Here is an 18,861-nt window from a genome sequence, read left to right as displayed (position 1 = left end):
TTGCCCCTCTTGCCCCCCTCCCCCCCCGGCAGCCCTGGTCAACACACCATCAGAGGCACAACTGATTCCTGACCCAATGCCCCTGCAATATCTGCAACTGCAACTCAGCCAATATGTAAAGGTCAGGTATTCTGTCCATTTATAATAGAAAAAAGGGATTTTATTTATATGTATTTTGATTTGTAATGTAAGTGTCTAGTCTTAAAGCACTAAGCACTTCTACCACATGTAAAAAAAATCAGTTCATACTATAACTCACAACAATTAAAAATTAATACCAAGAAAAGGATCCTACACTGACAAAATTACCAGTTTTGGGGCAATCATTCTGAGAATATCCCAATGGTCATCTCAGGAACATGATATGGGAGGAGCTCAAGTGTGGTTTCAAGATGCCCTACTAGGGTAAAAATTCCTGTTGTATTTGAGGTAAAACAGAATAAGAAAGGCAGTGGGGGATGTGCTCCATCCCTTCCACTCTTTGTCCAATACTTTCTCAAGCCTCAGAGTATACTCCAAAAAAAGCACCTGAAAAGCTAAGGTGTATTCCTCTCCCTCACCCACTTGTGAAAATTGCTGACAACATGCAATTAAATTATGTTTTTTTTTAATTTAAATTCATCATAATCTCTCTCACACATCAGATACATGTATATGGGTGCATCTAGTACCATATGTGGGGGAATCTACATTTTGGATCCTAAGTGTATGGAGAGAGGGATTCCAGAATGGATGGATGGATGGATAAAGGGGCAATGAGGAAGATGTTTCCAGTTGCATCTGAGATCCACTTGGTGTTACAGAGAAGGGGAGCAGTAGCAGGATACAAACTCACTTCAGGGGTTTAAGCAAAGAGTTAATACTGCTTATATCACCCGACAAGGCTCGCAAAACCTATTGAGCAATCTTAAAAATATTTAAGTGACCAAACTGTTACCTAATACTATAAGTAGGATCCAGAGCATAAGGATATTACAAAAACATCACCATGGTTGCCCACTACAGCAGAAACTGTTTGCCTGCATCTAAGTGGTTTCAGTTAGTGTGTTATTTGCTAAATAAAGTTGCAGCTATTAAGCCATTTCACATTAAATTTGTCTCATATTTTCCTTACAGCCGACATGTGAGTTTATGTACAGTGAACATGCATATTAAGGCTTTAAAGCTGGCAGTAGATATCGTAATACAAAATATTGCTACAGATGCCATGGATATTACATATAAACTCCCTTTGCCTGAAATTTGGAAATAAAAATGTAGATTTTTATTTGAAACTTTCAGTTTTCCCCAATTCCATTTTTCTTCATATATTCTTGAGCCATTCTGAAAACTGAGGTTTGCCTATCCTATGTACCTTTGAATTTCCTGACATGTGTTTAAAAGCTGAACCATATCAATGCATAGTAATTTTAGACTATTCACCAACATTGTATTAAAAGAGCCTTTCCACATGTTGTTACAAAGTTAACCTTAAAATTTCTTTCTGTGCATTTTTTTTAAAACATGTGATCACTTTAAGGACTATGCTTTCCTTGTTTTTCTGACCTGAGATAACCCAGTTTCAGAATACAGTAGCAGTCTATGTTTAAGTGTCTCCTAACTTCTTAACTAACTCATTGTTTTATCTGAAAGAGAGAGAATTTGGAAAAGAATCTTTTTGGAAAAAGAGAATCAGAGAGTTCTGAATTAATGAAAAGTAGCTAATACAGATCACATAGACATAGTTAGGGAAAAAACAAATTGCAAGCAGATATTTTCTCACTAGAAATCTCTTGTATGATCTTGGATATCTTACAAAAACCATAGAGCTACGATTCATAAGTACAGACATAGCTGAAGATGAGAGTCAAGAAATTATGTCTCTGTTTCTCAATCCTGGTGTGCTAAACTAAAATATTATTTAATGCAGAAATTGTATTTTCTGCTATATTTTGCTAAATATTCTTGATGTGGTGGGATTTTTTGGGAGACTTTTGATTTGCAAAACCATGCTATCCTTTGTTCAGGAAACTATTTTTAATGTGAATCCCACACTAAATCACATAATTGACCCATTAAATGTAAATTTGTGTAATTAAATATTATTAGCAGACTAGTTTAATAGTGCTTTCAGAAGGGAAAAATCTAGAGTAATTTAGTTTCCTCAGGAAAGATTGGAGGAAGACTTTCTGGTTTGCTTGAGCTGCGCAGGACCAGAGGGCAGAAGAGCCAAGGATTAGCCCGTAGTTGTTTGATTTAATACAAATCATAATGCAAAACAATATAGACAAGGAAACTTTATATTAATTAAGTTTAATTCATTATTCTACATAGAAACCTTTTTAGCTCACTATCTCTTCAGAAAAATACACAGAGAAAAAAAAAGTAAAATATATTCTACTGAAAGAACAAATATTAAAGTTCCAGTGAATGTAAAATGTGACTCCACATGAGTGTCAGAGGGCAAAATTTGTTTTATTATATATTAAATAAATTCTCTTTATGTTAAACTCAACTTTACTTGCCTTGCCTTGAAACCAGTTGCTTGTGTTTGCTCTGAAGAGTATTCAATAGCTGGCAGGTGTCTTGTAGGATCTCTGTATTGTGTTGTAACTGTTGGCTGAGGGAACTGCTGAGCTGTTGCATGAGGAAGATCAATCTAGGCACATACTCTGCTGTAACTTCATTATCTTGAAGGTCACTCTTTAGAAGTGTTTCTCTTATCATTAGGTTTAGATGCCAAATCTGTTCCAGTACTTGACTTGGTTTAACTGTACCAGGTGTTATCTTACATTCAGCTACTTCCATTTTTAAATATAGAAAATATTATTGTAACTTCTCACATTCAGAACACTTCCAAAATATTGTAGCTTCTGTTTGTAACTTAATCAGGGCATAAGAAAAATGTTGCATCCTAGTCCTACTGAAAAATCAAGTACCTAGCTCTGAAACTCTGAGCTTGATGTTGACTATTAAAAAGTTACTAGGTGACAAAAAGGAGTGGCTTTCCAGGAACTAAAAGGACTACTGCACAAAGAGATGTCAGTGTGTACCAAACTGATTTCAGAACATAAGTGTGGCAAGATTATATTACTGGAGTATACAGCAGTGGTGTGATTTTCAAGCGATCTGAGCACCTGCACTTCAATAAAAAATGTTCAATAAAATAAAAAATACTTCAGTAAAAATTGTCAACATCTCTGAAAGTCTGACCATAAATTTGTTTGTGATTTTGCAGTGTAGAATGTGGCTGGCATAGCTCTATGAATGACCTGAAGCTCTTGAGAACAAACTGATATTAACTATTACAAAGAGTCCTTAGGCATGCCAGTTCATAAATTTCAGGTGAATCCATTTAATTTATAATTGTGTTTTATCAGTTGGTGGGAAGGAGTATACTCTACACAGGCCCTGAATGCAGACCTGAGAGATCAATTATGTTATTTACTGAATCTGCAGGGCGAGCCAGACTTAGCTGAATATGAAGCCTAGATGGGTGGAAGCAGGCTGGTTATTATAAAGAGAGGACGTTTGTAGCAGAAGAGGGGTGTGGATAGATAGGGAGTCTGCAGTTACTCTCTGGGAACACGGAGGAGGAAACAGACATGGAAATCTGAGGATTCTGAGCCTGAAAGAAGTGTCATCTCAGAGAAGCTGTGGGGAAGAAAGGCAGGGTAGGAAGAAGCCCAGGGAAACAGCAGCAAGGAGTAGGATTGTGGAGGGTTGATGGGCTTGAACCCAGTGTAGAAACACTCGAAGTCCTGAGCAAAGAGGGTAAACAGACAGTGGGGCCCAGAGTTGGGGCTGAAGACCTGTTTTAAGGGCTTTAGACTGTTATGTTTGGATATCTGTTATGCTGGAAGGGGAGGGCTACCTATGCAGTGACCTAGCTAGATGGATGAATCATGAAGAGAAAATGAGGGATCATGTATTAGTAACTGACAGAATGGGGTGCCAGATGGGGCAATAGCTAATCCCACAGCCAGCCATGAGCAGGTGCTCCTGTAGGAAGTGAACCTTTTTACAGTTGGAGATGTTGTAAAGATGTTCTGGGTTCTAAATAGCCACACATCTGGTAACAGTACTGAGTTTGAAATATATACTTACTGGCTAAAAAGATCTGTAAACACACTTTTCCAATGGCAGTGAACATGTAAGAAAAAACTGAAGCACTAACATCTAAAGCTTCATTTAAAACTGTAAAAACTGAGTAATAGTAGTGTGAAGCACTACTGTTCACTTGTATTTTAACTAATACCAAACCATGAAGAGTCAACAATGTCTCTTCTATGAGAACTTATGCAAGATAGTAGGAGAGCTGAGCAGTGCTGGTGACACTTGAGTCATCCTGCTGAAGCAGAGCAGCATGGCTGACGGTAGGTAATTCCGCTGTGGGGAGGAGGGAATATGCTGCTGCTCCTTCAAAGAAAAAGGCAGCCTATGCCTCTACTAATGTGTGCTACAGAAAATGGGTCCAGTTGGGTATGTTTTTAGGTGGCTAGCCTGAGCCTTTGCCCATGCCACCCTAGGTACAGTGCTGTTTTTAGCATGCTAGCTCAAGGAGAGCTAGTGCAGGTAGTCTACCTGAGCTGGAAATCACACCTCTAGATCAAATGTAGATGTACTCTAGAGGTTCTAATCCAAAGCATACTGAAGTCAATCAAAAGATTCCTGTTGACTTCAGTAGCTGAAATCCTGGCCTCACTGAAATCAATGGCAAAACTTCTATTGACTTAAATGGGGCCAACACTTCACCCAATGAGTTTTAGATCCAGATCTAGCTGAACAGTAGTGGACAATACCCCTAAAATAGCAGATTGCTAGTTTTCAAAATCCTGGAGTTGGCCACCACTGTAACCCTTGGTTCTCCCTTAACAGTAGATTAGAATCCTCCTATGATGTTGAACGGGAAAGGGCAGCTCTAATCTCCATTAGTGCAGCATACGATAGTGCTGGGTTTGACCCATAATGTATACTAAAGACTTATCAAGTATGTCTTATGCAATCATTCTGTACAGTTTTCTTTATAAGAACTGCTATTAATACAATTAACATAGCCCCAATTGTTTTTTTTTAATACTATTTCAGTTTAAAAGTGAAGGGAAATTTCACACAGGGGTATTGTGGGTATTAATTAGGTAATGTCAGCTCGGTACTTTGACGATGTCAATCACTGAGTGAATGCTAAGAATTACTATTAAATGTGAAGTCTCCTTAATCAAATTGAAAGGATTGACTATAATGTAAAACTGAAAACAGCAGTGATACTACATTGAAAAGGAAAGCTAAAGAAATCATAATAGTTTGCTTGATTAGGCTGACGAATGTGACACTAACATTCAGAAAGATGTAAGGAAGTCATTAACCCATTAGAAATTCTGATTATCCAGGGCTTAGTTAATAGCTGTACTTTCAATGAGAGGGATTTGGATAGGGAGAGCAAGACACAGTTTCTATGATAGTCATACAATGTTATGCAGATCAGTCATATTTTGTTAGACTAGAAGTGAATGATTTCCTCTTCCAAGACAAAATTTTAGGAGGTATAAGGAACAGGATGGAGAAGAATACAATGCTACTATGTAGATCTATGGTATCATGTCATCGGTGCTACTGGGCCAGATTCTCAAGGGTGGAAATCGATGTGGCTTTCTAGACTTCAACTGAGCAATGCCAACTTACATCAGGTAAGGATCTGGATCCATTGTGTTAACTTCTCCACAATATGTTGCTTAAATAGTGGGTGTTCAAATATGATTGAAGAGAATAGCTGTTACTTTTTTATGTAAAAAGAATCAGGGGTGCTGGAACAAATTGTAGGAGATCTTATTAGAATCAGTAGTCTATCATATCCCTCAGAAATGACAGTGTTACATATACAAGTTCTTCCAGAAGGTGGAGGCTTTGAGATACCTAATGGTTATTGCCAAAGAATTATACACTCAACTCCTATTTGCATTAATGCATGCTACCTTCATGAATTCCCTATGCATATTTGGGAGAATACATAAGTTAACTTAGAAAACGCATTTATCTAAAACCCATTCAATAATGCAAGGTGAAACAATTTGTTTTTCCAATATGTGGTTGAATGATTAAATTATACCTTGGAACTGAAAGTTATTTTGGCTCTCTCTGTAATCTTGAATGCAATATGGAAATAAGGAGACCTTTGTGAAAATGTGACTTCATGGTACAAAAGTCCATAATCAGAAAGTTCTCTATGGGAATTTATCATTATATACTATAGGAACAGTTAAGGAAGTTACACACTTATTACTATGTTTTTTGTCCCTTAGAGCACCGGGAAATTACAACTTTCTTGTTGGACACCTGCATTTGAACACTTGATTGCTGTTGAGAAATATCTCATGCATGAAGATGAAGGAGCAATGTATTCAAATGTAAGTTGGCTTTCACAGCTTGTTTACAATGCAACAGTCGTTGCTATGCTAGAGCAATGTATATAAAGGCTGTACGATGCGCTGTTTTAAAGAATTTGTTGTATTCAGGTATTTACGTAACACAATCACAGTTTTAGTTTAAAAGAAAATAGCCCCATGCCCAATTAATTTTGGCAGATGAATTATAACTGTGGCAGATTGTTCTTTGTGATATTGTACTTGTACCAGAATAGCTCCTTGTTTGAAAAGATACAAATAATGAAGAATTACACATTTAAGACTTACAGGATGTTATTATGGAGGGGAGAGATTTAAGATTTGTAAAACAATCCTGTACTGTACTAGCAAGGATTGGATAAGATGACTAAACACTTTGGGGCATGAACTTATTTAAATGTTTATATAGTGCCTAGCACCAAAGATCCAAATATAAATATAAATATTACATGATGGTATCGGAGGGCCAGACGCAACCCTCTTATTCTTGCTGAGTATTCTCTTACTCTGACTTCTATATGTGAGTAGTCCCTTACTCCTCAGATACTCCAAGTAAGTAACAGTTGCAAGATCTGACCCTTCGTAAGTCTTTTTCCTTTGCAAGCAAGAGTGATAAAGCTTAAATTCTCCCTCGAATTAACAGCAGTGAGAAGGAGAAATGTAAAATTACAAAATTAGGGTTGAAAAAGAATTAACTTTAAATAATTATTTGCTTCAAAACTCTAGGAAGAAAAAGCTGGTTTCTGCATTGCTTACGCCCCTGAAATAACCATCGACATAGCAAACAGACAGCTTAACACAGGGCCTATATGTTATGTTAAAGAAATAATTTCATCACAGCAATGTAAGGGACTAGCAAGGTCATATTTGAAATGTTCTGAGCAATTGTAGTCCGGTATTAAACTAAATATCGCTGAAATGATTAAAACTGAAAAACAAGGAGGACAAAGTAGAGCATCTGATGACGTTAATGGGTGTGGTGAGACAGAAGTTTACTTTTGTTACTCGCTTGGTATATCTAATGATAGAATAACCACCAGTACGTGAAAACAGCAGGGAGTCCTTGTGGCACCTTGGAGATGAACACATTTATTTAGGCATAAGCTTTCACCCAAATAAATGTGTTAGTTTCTAAGGTGCCACAAGGACTCCTCGTTGTTTTTGCTGATCCAGACTAACATGGCTACCACTCTGAAACCTGTCTCCAGTATGTGGTAAGTGTACCCTGTTTCTCAACAGTTTGTCCTGAGTCTGGTATTCTCAGCTGTGACCCACTGAGGCATTTTCTCCCTCCTCTTTGTAACAACCTTTTATGTAATTGTTATCATGCCCTCCACTCCCCAGACTTCTCTTTTCCAGACTAAATGAATCAATTTTTAAAAAAAATTTCCTTCATGTTCAGGTCATGTTTTCTAGACCTTTAAACCTTTTTAACACTTTTCTCTGGACTTTCTCCTATTTGTACACAACTTTCCTGAAATAGTAGCACCCAGAACTGGACACAATACTTCAGTTGAGGCCTAATCAGCACACAGTAGAGTAGAAGAATTACTACTTGTGTCTTGCTTACATCCCAGAATATCTGATTTTTTTGCAACAGTGTTACACTTTTGACTCAAGTTTAGCTTGTGATCTTCTATGACCTCCACATCCCTTTCCATGCTACTCCTTCCTAGACAGTCATTTCCCATTTTGTATATTGCAACTGATTGTTCCTTCCTAAGTAGAGTACGTCACATTTGTCCTTATTTAATTTCATTGTATTTACTTCAGACCATTTCTCCAGATCATTTTGAATTTTAATCCTATCCCTCAAAGCACTTGCAACCCCTCCCAGCTTGGTATGATCTGAAAACTTTCTAAGTATACTCTCTAGGCTATTCTCTAAATCACTGACGAAGATATGGAACAAAACTAGACCCAGAACTGATCCCTGTGGGACCCCACTCGACATGCCCTTCCAGCTTGACTGTGAATCACTGATAATTAGTCTTTAGGAACAGTTTTCCAACCAGTTATTCACCAGCCTTTCAGTAGCTCTATCTAGGTTGTATTTCTCTAGTTTATGAGAAGGTCATGCAAGACAGTATCAAAAGCCTTACTAATGCCTAGATATACCACATCTACTGCATCCCCCTCCCACATCCACAAGGGTTGTTGCCCTGTCAAAGAAAGCTATTTTGTTGGTTTGACATGATTTGTTCTTGACAAATTTATGCTGACTGTTACTTATCACCTTATTATCTTCTAGGTGTTTGCAAATTGATTGCTTAATTATTTGCTTCATTATCTTTCCAGGTACTGAAGTTATGATGACTGGTCTGTAATTACCCAGTGTGATAAACTCAGGACAGACAGCTGCAAGGGAGGGGTAGGAATCAGTACCAGAAGGTTAAAAGGCCCTCCTCCTTATCAACTGAGAGGCAACCACAGGTCAATCAGGTTCAGCTGTGAAAGGTTACCAAGGTAGCAGATTAGAATCAGCTGAGGGGGGAGCTGCCTGAGGTTAATTGGGACCAGCTGATTCCAACTTGGGGCTGCCTGAGACCTTTTTAAACCCTTCCCTGTGGAAGGAAGAGGAGGAGAGTAGAGAGAGAAGAAGCCCTGCTGCCAGGAGTGCAGGAGCAGAAAAATAGCGAGACCCTCCAGGAGGAGAGGCAGTACTTTCTCCCACAAGGGGGTAAGAATTCGCTAGCCAGGACTAGTGGAGATATGGGGAGCAAACTTCCCTTGTGTCACAAGGGGGACTGCATTCCCTGAGCCTGTCTCACCAGGGTTAAAAGCAGCAGAGACTGGGGGACTGAGAAGGTGCCTTGCCACACGAGGTTGTCCTTATTCACCTGTTTATAGATTGGCACTATAGTTGCCCTTTTCTTCTCCCATCTTCCATGACTTTTTGAAGATAAGCAGATATCTCCTCAGTCAGCTCGTTGAGTATTCTACGCTTACATAGTATACACCAACTGAGGCCTCACTAATGCCAAGTAAAGCAGGATGATTGACTTTCTTGTTCATATGCCCCAGTGTATGAGCCTTTCACAACTGCATCACATTGATGACTCATGTTAGTTTGTGAATCATTATAATCCCAAGATGTTTTTCAGCAATACTATTACCTAGTCAATTATTCCTCTTGTAGTTGTGTATTTGTTTTTTCCTTCCTAAGTGTAGTATTTATTGAGTTTAACTGTGTTAATTTCAGACCAGTTCTTAAAGATCCTGAGTAACATATCGGGGTGGATTGCACAAGGGGAAATTTATTCAGGGACATTGCCTAGCGTGGGCAGCCCTGAAGTAGATGCAGAGGGGATTCTGCACCCTCTGCATGTGACAGCTGGGATTGGGAAGTGGGACAAGGATATGACCATGCTGTCTTTACATGAATATAGTAGATGCTAACTAGCAATAATCATTAAAGACCTCCCATGAAAGGGCTGTACAACAATGGGCAAGATGCATGAAGTCCAGTTGCTAAAATAGCCACCTCAGAAGAGCGGAACTGGCCTATTCCTTTATGTCTGATTTGGTGGGAGGTTTTCATCCTGAGAGACTAGCAGTTAAAAATAATGATAAATGCTGAACAAGTACTTAGAAAATATTTTTGTTTTAGTTATAAAATCTGAAAAATGTAGTTATATGTAAGTATGGAACTGACTGTATGGTGTTTTAATCTGTAGATGGCCTCTCGGTCTTACTACAGACATCAAACACTGTTGACTCAAGCACCCTCATGATACCCAGTGATACTGTCCCATTTGAAAAATCAAAGCAGTGCAAGAATGAACACTGAAGTAGATAGGGGATTGCTCTTTAAAATGGTAATTTTTGCTGGTATATTTCTCTGTAACTCATTAATTGACTTCTATGGGGCTAGGGTTTCACCCTTAGAACCTAGTTCTCTATTCCATTTTGCCAGTTCTACAGTATTGCAACTCTGATTTCTATGAATCTACACCAGTGCTGAACTGGTGTAACAGAGTAGGCAATCAGCTCCTTTGTGTCTTTGTTTTCCTTTTGAAATAACATGTTTAGCTGGATATTTCTCATTCTGAATTCGCCCCAAACTTAATTTTCATAAACTATGAGCTTTAAACAGATCAAATATTCATCAGAGTGAATAGCAGTGGATATTCAAGTGAATATGTAAACAGACATTCATGTCAACTTATATCTGAGGAATTAAAAATAAAATCATTTTTTAAAATGTAGGGATCAAAATAGATTGCTAGATCAAGGTACTAGCATTTAGAAGATACACATTCCTTTCAGAATACCTTAACATTAAAGCACTGCTGATCATAAAGGAAGTGGACTTTGTGCTGGTTGAATGGTAGGTTATAGCATGCCACAGAGAGACAAAGGTTTATGTTTATACTGCATCTTTTAAATGCAAAGTTCAGTGCTTGATTGTAAACAAATGCATTCTGCTGAGTTCATAGTTCCATTTGTATCTGAATATATTTGTAAGGACTTTTCTGTCTCTGGTGTTAAAATGCTCTCTGCTATTTGAGAACAGTTCATAGTAGCACAATGAGACAAGCAGAAACCTTCATATAAAGGTATTACATAGCAATTAAAATATCTCATCAGACCAGTAGTCCATTCAACCCACCATTGTGTATCTGACAGTGTGCAGTACTAGATATTTCAAACCCCCCATAACGGGCAATTGTCCAATAATATGGCAAAGAGGAAACTTCTTTCTAACCCCAGGCAGTGGTCAGTTTATGTTCTGAAGTATGAGGGTTTATATTTCTTTTGCATTTCTATTCTAGCTAGCATAACCATAGCTTATTACTAACTATTGTTAGTATTATGGTAGTACCAACATTGTGTTCAGTCCTGTCCAAAGATGCATTTTCTGCCCCCCCAAGTTTAGTTGGATTTCCAGTGCTCCAGTAAGCTCTGCAGGGACCTGTATGGAGCCCCATTGACTTCAATGGCTCTGAGCAGTTACAATGAGTTCACAGCAGGATCTAGGCCTAAGACAAGCAACACAGGAAGAGTGAAGGAAGAAGATAAAATCAAAATATGTACTTTTTAAAAAAAATAAGCCTTACATTATACTATCCTAATTGGCGTCCAACATAATACCGAGCCCATATCTACCTGAGCACCTGTACACACTTTTGTTTTATAAAATAAATATGTATCACTGTACTCTTGCTTCCATTCCAATGGGTAGTTTCAGGCATCAAAAGTGCATTTTAAGGAGGGATCAGTGGTTCAAGGGGAATGGAGAGGTTCTACCCATGCCTTTATTTATAAAAAATGATTTTTGCTGAATTAGGACAGAGTTTGAGAAATCAGATCTCCCGTTCTCACTTAAAGAAAAACGGATAGCACAACTGTAAAATAGTCAGGCGTCTTACTTCCTTATCTATTTAACTGGAGAGCATTGTTATTCCCATATAGGAATGAGATTTCTCTGTTCATGGTTGGTTCTCTTTCTTAGAGTAGGTACAATATTATGTTCTTTCGGAATAGATTTATTCCTGATGGATCAAGGTTTGCCTTTTTGATGAGGTCAGTGGTAATATTTTCTAGTTAAGCATGACTGATGTTTGTGTTACATCATTTGACTATGTAAGAAAAACATTGGCCTTTTCTATCCAGCTATTAGTGTAGTGCTTATTTACTTATGTATTTAATTAAATTTTGCAATGAGAGAGGCTGTGGAAGCCTGCTATGAAAGAGCTCTGTTTTCAATTTGTCAGCACCCTCTTTTTTCTAAGCGCCAAATTGTGCTTGCAGCAATGCTATTGTCAATGTATTTGTTTCTACTTGCCAGCCCTGCAGCCTTTCTTTGAGGCCCGTAGGTCAAGCTGGGTTCTTACTGACTCATGTATCATCAGCAATCTGTGGTTTAAAAAAGAAAACAGTAAGTCAACTGTCGCTCCTCAGTTATATCTATGTAACCCTTTATCCTCAGCATAGGTGATAATTTAGCCCTTATTGTTGGTATCTGATACCTTAGTAGAACACAATGTGAGAGGAAAACTTGACTCTTAATTTGTGTGGAGAGGTTGAAGAAGAGATGAGAGGCCAGATCCTGAACTTGCCAATTGGTGTAGCTCGGCAAAATTTTGGTGGAATTTTAGTGACTTCTGCCAGCTCAGGGTCTGGTCCTAATAAATTTGAAACTCCTCATCTGAGGATAATCAGAATTTCTTAAATGTTAGCATAACTCAACTGCAATCAGAAGCCAAAAAATCATAGCTGCTCTTTGACTAAAATGGCTTCCTTTAGTCTGTTCCTAACGCTTAAGACTGAAAATGGCTTACCCCCTAAGCATAACAGACTTCAAAAGCAACGTGATTGCCTATCCCCTGTTGCGGTATCAGCCTCTCATGCTTGCCTCCAGCTGTGCTTCCCAGGTGGACTGGGTTCTTCTCACTTAATTCCTTTTTAGAATCTCACAATCTTAAAGACCAGCTGCTTTAAACCCAGCCACTGCCTCTCCAATAGGTATTCACGGGTAGAGAGTTTTTTAAATATGAAACTAATAGTAAAGGATAACTGAGGAATACAGCAAACTTCCTATCTAGCCCCTTGAATAGAAACATCACCCTTTGCTTTCGTGAGGTTCTTCTGTGCAGGTGAAAGGGATGGGTCGGGGGTGATGTATCCTGGATTCTACCAAATACAGTCCATAAAGAAAAAAAAGGCTATTATAAGGCTAATGATAAGCATTGTACTTTGGAAAGTATTTCTTTAAAACTGGTATTACAAGTTTCTATGTTTACTGCGTCTCAAACCTTTCTATACAAAGTTTGCTCAGTCAACAAATAAGATGGGGATTTGTTTCTACTTGCCAGCCCTGCAGCCTTTCTTTGAGGCCTGAAGGTCAAGCTGGGTTCTTACTGACTCATGTATCATCAGCAATCTGTGGTTTAAAAAAAAAACCAGTAAGTCAACTGTTGCTCCTCAGTTATATCTATGTAACCCTTTATCCTCAGCGTAGGTACTTGGTCACACCTAAGTAACTCTATTGCCTTCAGAGGGGTAACTCTGAGTTCAATTTAGAGACAAGGTGAGTGAGGCAATCTCTTGTATTGGACCAGCGTCCGTTAGTGAAAGAAACAAGCTTTCAAGCTCATCTAGAGCTCTTCCAATAAAAGATATTCTCATCCACCTTGTGTCCCTGATACCCTGGCACCAACATGACAACAACAACATTCTGCAATTCAAAGACAGTTTCTTCATTTGGTATTTGGTTAACAATTCTGCTAATGTATAAGCCAGAAGATAACCCAGTTCGCTGTCCCAGAGCTGTTTTAGGTTTCCAGGACCATTAAGAGAAAGAAAAACAGTAAATACCTATCCTAGTTCTCTACTAGGTTAGACCAATTTTGTCTGATTTCAACAGTTACATTGGTATAAAGATGGTGTAATGGGGTGGTAGTATTGGTTTTGAATACACACCAGGAAGCAGATAGAGCGAGTTAGAGTCAAGTCATGGGATGGTTTGCACATCTAAGCAATGTTTGAAGGGGGTATAACATAGCTGCTCTATGTCATCCTACCCCAGAGAGATGATCATGAAGTGACAGTTTTTCCCTAAACATGTTCACTTTTATAATAGGGACCATATTATGCTATCTAGAAATCAGCTAGAACATTGTACAATTAAAAAATCTGAGCCAACTGGGAGTGACGGAACATTCTCCATAATCATCACTTAAAAAAATAAAAATAAAACCCTGTGATTCACGAAGAGCTCGTTGCCCAGAGGATGTTATTTTGGGTACAGGTCATACTATAGTTCTCATAGTGCAGGGAGCCAAAATATTCACTGCCTCCTTACCGATCCTTTACAGCTCAGTGTCAACAAGTGAGTTTGAAACTCCTACAGGGGAAGTCTGATCAGCCCCTTCTGCTCTGCCATAGATACCACATATTATTCCTCGTCTGCTTAATCTCCTTACAAATAATGATGAGAAGCCATCCAGCTAAATAACTGATGAATCTACTATGGGCTGCAGACAGCCTGATTCACAAGTGCCCATAATTTGGAGTAAATCCACTAGATTTTTTTGCTTAAAGTAGCTTGTGGCTCTGCTGAGGCTCTTCTTTTGTCCAGCTGTATGGGCACTAGAATCATACACTGTGTACAATTTTTTCACAACAATCTGGAACACAAGAGAGACTTCTAATTCACAGCCCTTGCCTTAATGCATGGTGTCTTTGAAGCACTAACAGAGTGGAGTTTCCATGTGATGAAAAAGTGTGGTCTCATGATCAAATGCTCTGTGAAATTGTACTGATCTGCTTATCATATGGATGGCGTAGAAAAAAACAAGCCCAGCACAAGAAAAGGAAAGTTACTTTTCAAAACTGTAGCATATTCATGAGCATCCTCCATGTCAATGAAGGCTTCTATTTTGTTCCCTGGCAGGATATTTTGGATCTTGTCAGAGCATGCTTTTCAGTCTGCCATGGCTCAATGTGTGACAAAGACCAAAAAGGAGAAAACGTATATAATACCTTAGGATTCATTTTTTAAATTGTCAGTAACTCTCTATAACCTCAGCTTCATGACTCTGTTACTGAAAAATAATAATATTCACCAGAAAAAGAAAGGGAACTCCAAATTAGTGTGAAACACAGATAACATGGGGTAAAATGATAAAATGAGGATGCTTCCAGACTGAGGGACATGTGAGAGCAGAGTCTCAGACTGGAGGGGATAGATGCTTACTAAGGGTATGTCTACACTATGGGATTATTCCATTTTTACAGAAAGTGGTTTTGTAAAACAGATTATATAAAGTCGAATGCATGCAGCCACACTAAGCACATTAATTTGGCGGTGTGCGTCTATGTACCAAGGCTAGCGTCGATTTCCTGAGCGTTGCACTGTGGGTAGCTATCCCATAGTTCCCGCAGTCTCCTCCGCCCATTGGAATGCTGGGTTGAGATCCCAGTGCCTGATGGGGCAAAAAACATTGCCGCTGATGCTTCTGGGTACAGCCTCACCCCTCCCTCTGTGAAAGCAGCAGCAGCCAACCGTTTCGCACCTTTTTTCCTGGGTGAACTGTGCAGACACCATTCCACGGCAAGCATGGACCCTGCTGAGCTCAAGACAGCAATTACGGACGTTTTAAACACCTCGTGCATTCTCATGCAGTCAATGCTGAACTGGGACCTGCAAAGCCAGGCGAGGAGGAGGTGGCTATGGCAGCGCGGCGATGAGAGTGATGAGGACATGGACACAGAATTATCTCAAACCGTGGGCCCCTGCGCTTTGGAGATCCTGCTGATAATTAGGCAAATTCTAGCCATTGAACGCCGATTTTGGGCCCGGGAAACAAGCACAGACTGGTGGGACTGCATAGTGCTGCAGGTGTGGGACGATTTCCAGTGGCTGAGAAACTTTCGCATGTGTAAGGGCACTTTCATGGAACTTTGTGACTTGCTTTCCCCTGCCCTGAAGCGCCAGAATACCAAGATGAGAGCAGCCTTCACAGTTGAGAAGCGAGTGGCAATAGCCCTCTGGAAGCTTGCAATGCCAGACAGCTACCGGTTAGTCAGGAATCAATTTGGAGTGGGCAAATCTACTGTGGGAGCTGCTGTGATGCAAGTAGCCAAAGCAATCACTAACCTGCTGCTAAAAAAAGGTTGTGACTCTGGGAAATATGCAGGTCATAGTGGATGGCTTTGCTACAATGGGATTCCCTAACTGTGGTGCGGCAATAGATGGAACCCATATCCCAATCTTGGCACCAGAGCACCCACTATATAAACCGCAAGGGGTACTTTTCCATGGTGCTGCAAGACTGGTGGATCACAAGGGACATTTCACCAACATCCACGTGGGATGGCCAGGAAGGGTTCATGACACTCGCGTCTTCAGGAACACTACTCTGTTTAAATGGCTGCAGCAAGAGAATTACTTCCCAGACTAGAAAATAACAGTTGGGGATGTTGAAATGCCTGTAGTTATCCTGGGGGACCCAGCCTACCCCTTGATGCCATGGCTCATGAAGCCATACACAGGTAGTCTGGACAGTAGTCAGGAGCTGTTCAGCTACAGGCTGAGCAAGTGCAGAAGGGTGGTAGAATGTGCATTTGGCCATTTAAAGGCGAGCTGGCGCACATTACTGATTCACTCAGACCTCAGCCAAACCAATGTCCCCTTTGTTATTGCTGCTTGCTGTGTGCTCCACAATCTCTGTGAGAGTAAGGGGGAGACCTTTATGGAGGGGTGGGAGGCTGAGGCAAATCACCTGGCCGCTGATTACGCACAGCCAGACACCAGGGCGATTAGAAGAGCACACCAGGAAGCGGTGCGCATTAGAGAAGCTTTGAAAACCAGTTTCATCACTGGCCAGGGTACAGTGTGACTGTTGTGTTTGTATCTCCTTGATGAAACCCATCCTTCCTTGATTGACTCACAGCTTGCTTTCTAAGGAAATAAAGTCACTCTCATTTAAAAATCATGTATTCTTTATTACTTAATTATAAAAAGAGGGAGAGAACGGACAAGGTAGCCCGGGTGGGGTTTGGGAGGAGGATAGTAGGGAAGGAAAAGGCCTCTAAAAAAATTTCATAATAATGAGAGCCTTTTCGTTGGGCTGTCCACTGGGGTGGAGTGGGTGGGTGCACGGAGCCTCCCCCCACGAGTTCTTACTCGTCTGGCAGGTGAGGAGGCTAAGGAACATAGTGAGGGGGGAAGGTGGTTATACAGGGGCTGCAGCGGCACTCTGTGATCCTGCTGCCATTCCTGAAGCTCCACCATATGCCAGAGCACGTCAGTTTGATCACGCAGAAGCCTCAGAGTTGCATCCTGCCACCGCTGATCTTCCTGCCGCCACCTCTCATCTTGAGCATCTATTCTCTCATCTTGAGCGTCTCTCCTCTCCTCTCATTCGTCCCTCCTGTCCTCACGTTGGTCCCTCCTGTCCTCATGGTCACTTGCATCTTTCCTGTACTTTGCTACCATGTCCTTCCACTCATTCAGATGAGCTCTTTCATTGTGGGTCACTTCCATGATTTCCGAAAACATTTCTTCTTGCGTCTTTTTTTTCCGCCGCCTTATCTGAGATAGCCTTCGGGACGGAGTAGGGAGTCTTGAAAAATTTGCAGCTGCATGAGGAGGGAAAAAAGGGAGAAAAGTATTTAAAAATATACATACTCTTTCACGGTGAACAACACTATTCACCTTACATAGCACATGTGTTTTCACTACAAGGTCGCATTTTGCATCTTAATATTGAGTGCCTACGGCTTTGGTGTTACACATCACAGACACAGGTCCAGGCAGCAGAATTCGGCTTGCATGCGGCCATGGTAAGCCATTGTCTTTCATCTTCTGCAGCCTTCATCTATCTAGCACCCTTCTTTCCCCTTCCCCCCACTTGCAGGCTATCTGCAGGGAAGGATTTCTTTTAAGTCACAGGCAAACAGCTCAGTAGGAATGGCCATGTCTGTCCCCTTACTTAAATTCCTGAATTTCAGCCAGGTTACCATGAATGATATCACTCTCCTGAGGATAATACAGCAAGATAAAGAACGGATGTTGCTTGAATGCCAGCAATCACCGGGACCATATGCAGCTAAGCTTTGTCATGCAATGATACCAGATTACTTGCTATATGCATGGCATGGTCAAGTGTCCTACCATGGAGGATGGAATAAAGCAGCACTGCCCAGAAACCTTCTGCAAAGGCTTTTGGAGTACCTCCAGAAGAGCTTCATGGAGATGTCCCTGGAGGATTTCCTCTCCATCCCCAGACATGTTAACAGACTTTTCCAGTAACTGTACCGGCCGCGAAAGCATCCCAAGTCCTCAGGGCAAATTAAATCATTAAAAAATGCTTGCTTTTAAACCATGTCTTATATTTACAAGGTACACTCACCAGAGGTCCCTTCCATGACTTCATTGTCTGGGATAGTTGCTTGGGAGGGCTGGGAAGGTAATTCCGTCAGGGTGAGAAAAAGCTCCTGGCTGTTGGGGAGAACGGAGTGTTGCATGCTCTCTACAAGCTTGTCCTCCTCTTCCTCCTCATCTTCCCTGTCCGCAGAATCCTCAGCCATGGCTGCGATTACCACCCCCACCTTCGAATACACAGACAGGAGTGGGGTAGTGGTGGTGAACCCCCCTAGAATTGCATGCAGCTCAGCATAGAAGCAGCATGTTTTTGGCCCTGCCCTGGACTTTCCGTTTGCATCTTTGGTTTTCTGGGAGGCTTGTCTGAGCTCCTTAACTTTCACACGGCACTGTACTCAGTCCCTGGTGTGGCCTCTCTGCATCATGACCTTGGAAATTTTTTCAAATGTGTTTTCATTTCGTCTTTTGGAACGGAGTTCTGTTAGCACAGAATCCTCTCCCCATACAGCGATCAGATCCAGTACCTCCCGTGCAGTCCATGCTGGAGCTCTTTTTCGATTCTCAGGAGACTGCATTGTTACCCGATGAGCTCTGTGTAGTCACCTGTGCTGATGATCTCTCCACACTGGGCGAACAGGAAATGAAATT

At 40.5% G+C, this 18,861-nt stretch overlaps 1 protein-coding gene across 4 annotated transcripts in view; it reads right to left on the bottom strand.

The window, feature by feature from the left end:
• DTHD1 (death domain containing 1) overlaps window positions 1-2,916 on the bottom strand; it is a 68,687-nt gene extending 65,771 nt beyond the window's left edge. For 3 of the 4 annotated variants that reach the window (XM_030564836.1, XM_030564835.1, XM_030564837.1), the window contains exon 1: window positions 2,505-2,916. In XM_030564836.1, the coding sequence (XP_030420696.1) occupies window positions 2,505-2,787 (283 nt within the window). In that variant the 5' untranslated portion in view covers window positions 2,788-2,916. The remainder of the gene's footprint in view (window positions 1-2,504) is intronic. The other variant, XM_030564839.1, reaches the window with a different exon arrangement.
• Between the last annotated feature and the right edge of the window lie 15,945 nt (window positions 2,917-18,861).

This window comes from Gopherus evgoodei, chromosome 5, assembly GCF_007399415.2.
Source record: "Gopherus evgoodei ecotype Sinaloan lineage chromosome 5, rGopEvg1_v1.p, whole genome shotgun sequence".
In the NCBI taxonomy this organism is placed as follows: domain Eukaryota; kingdom Metazoa; phylum Chordata; order Testudines; family Testudinidae; genus Gopherus; species Gopherus evgoodei.
Note: the sequence above shows the minus strand (reverse complement) of the source record. Positions and strands in the feature narration are given on the sequence as shown.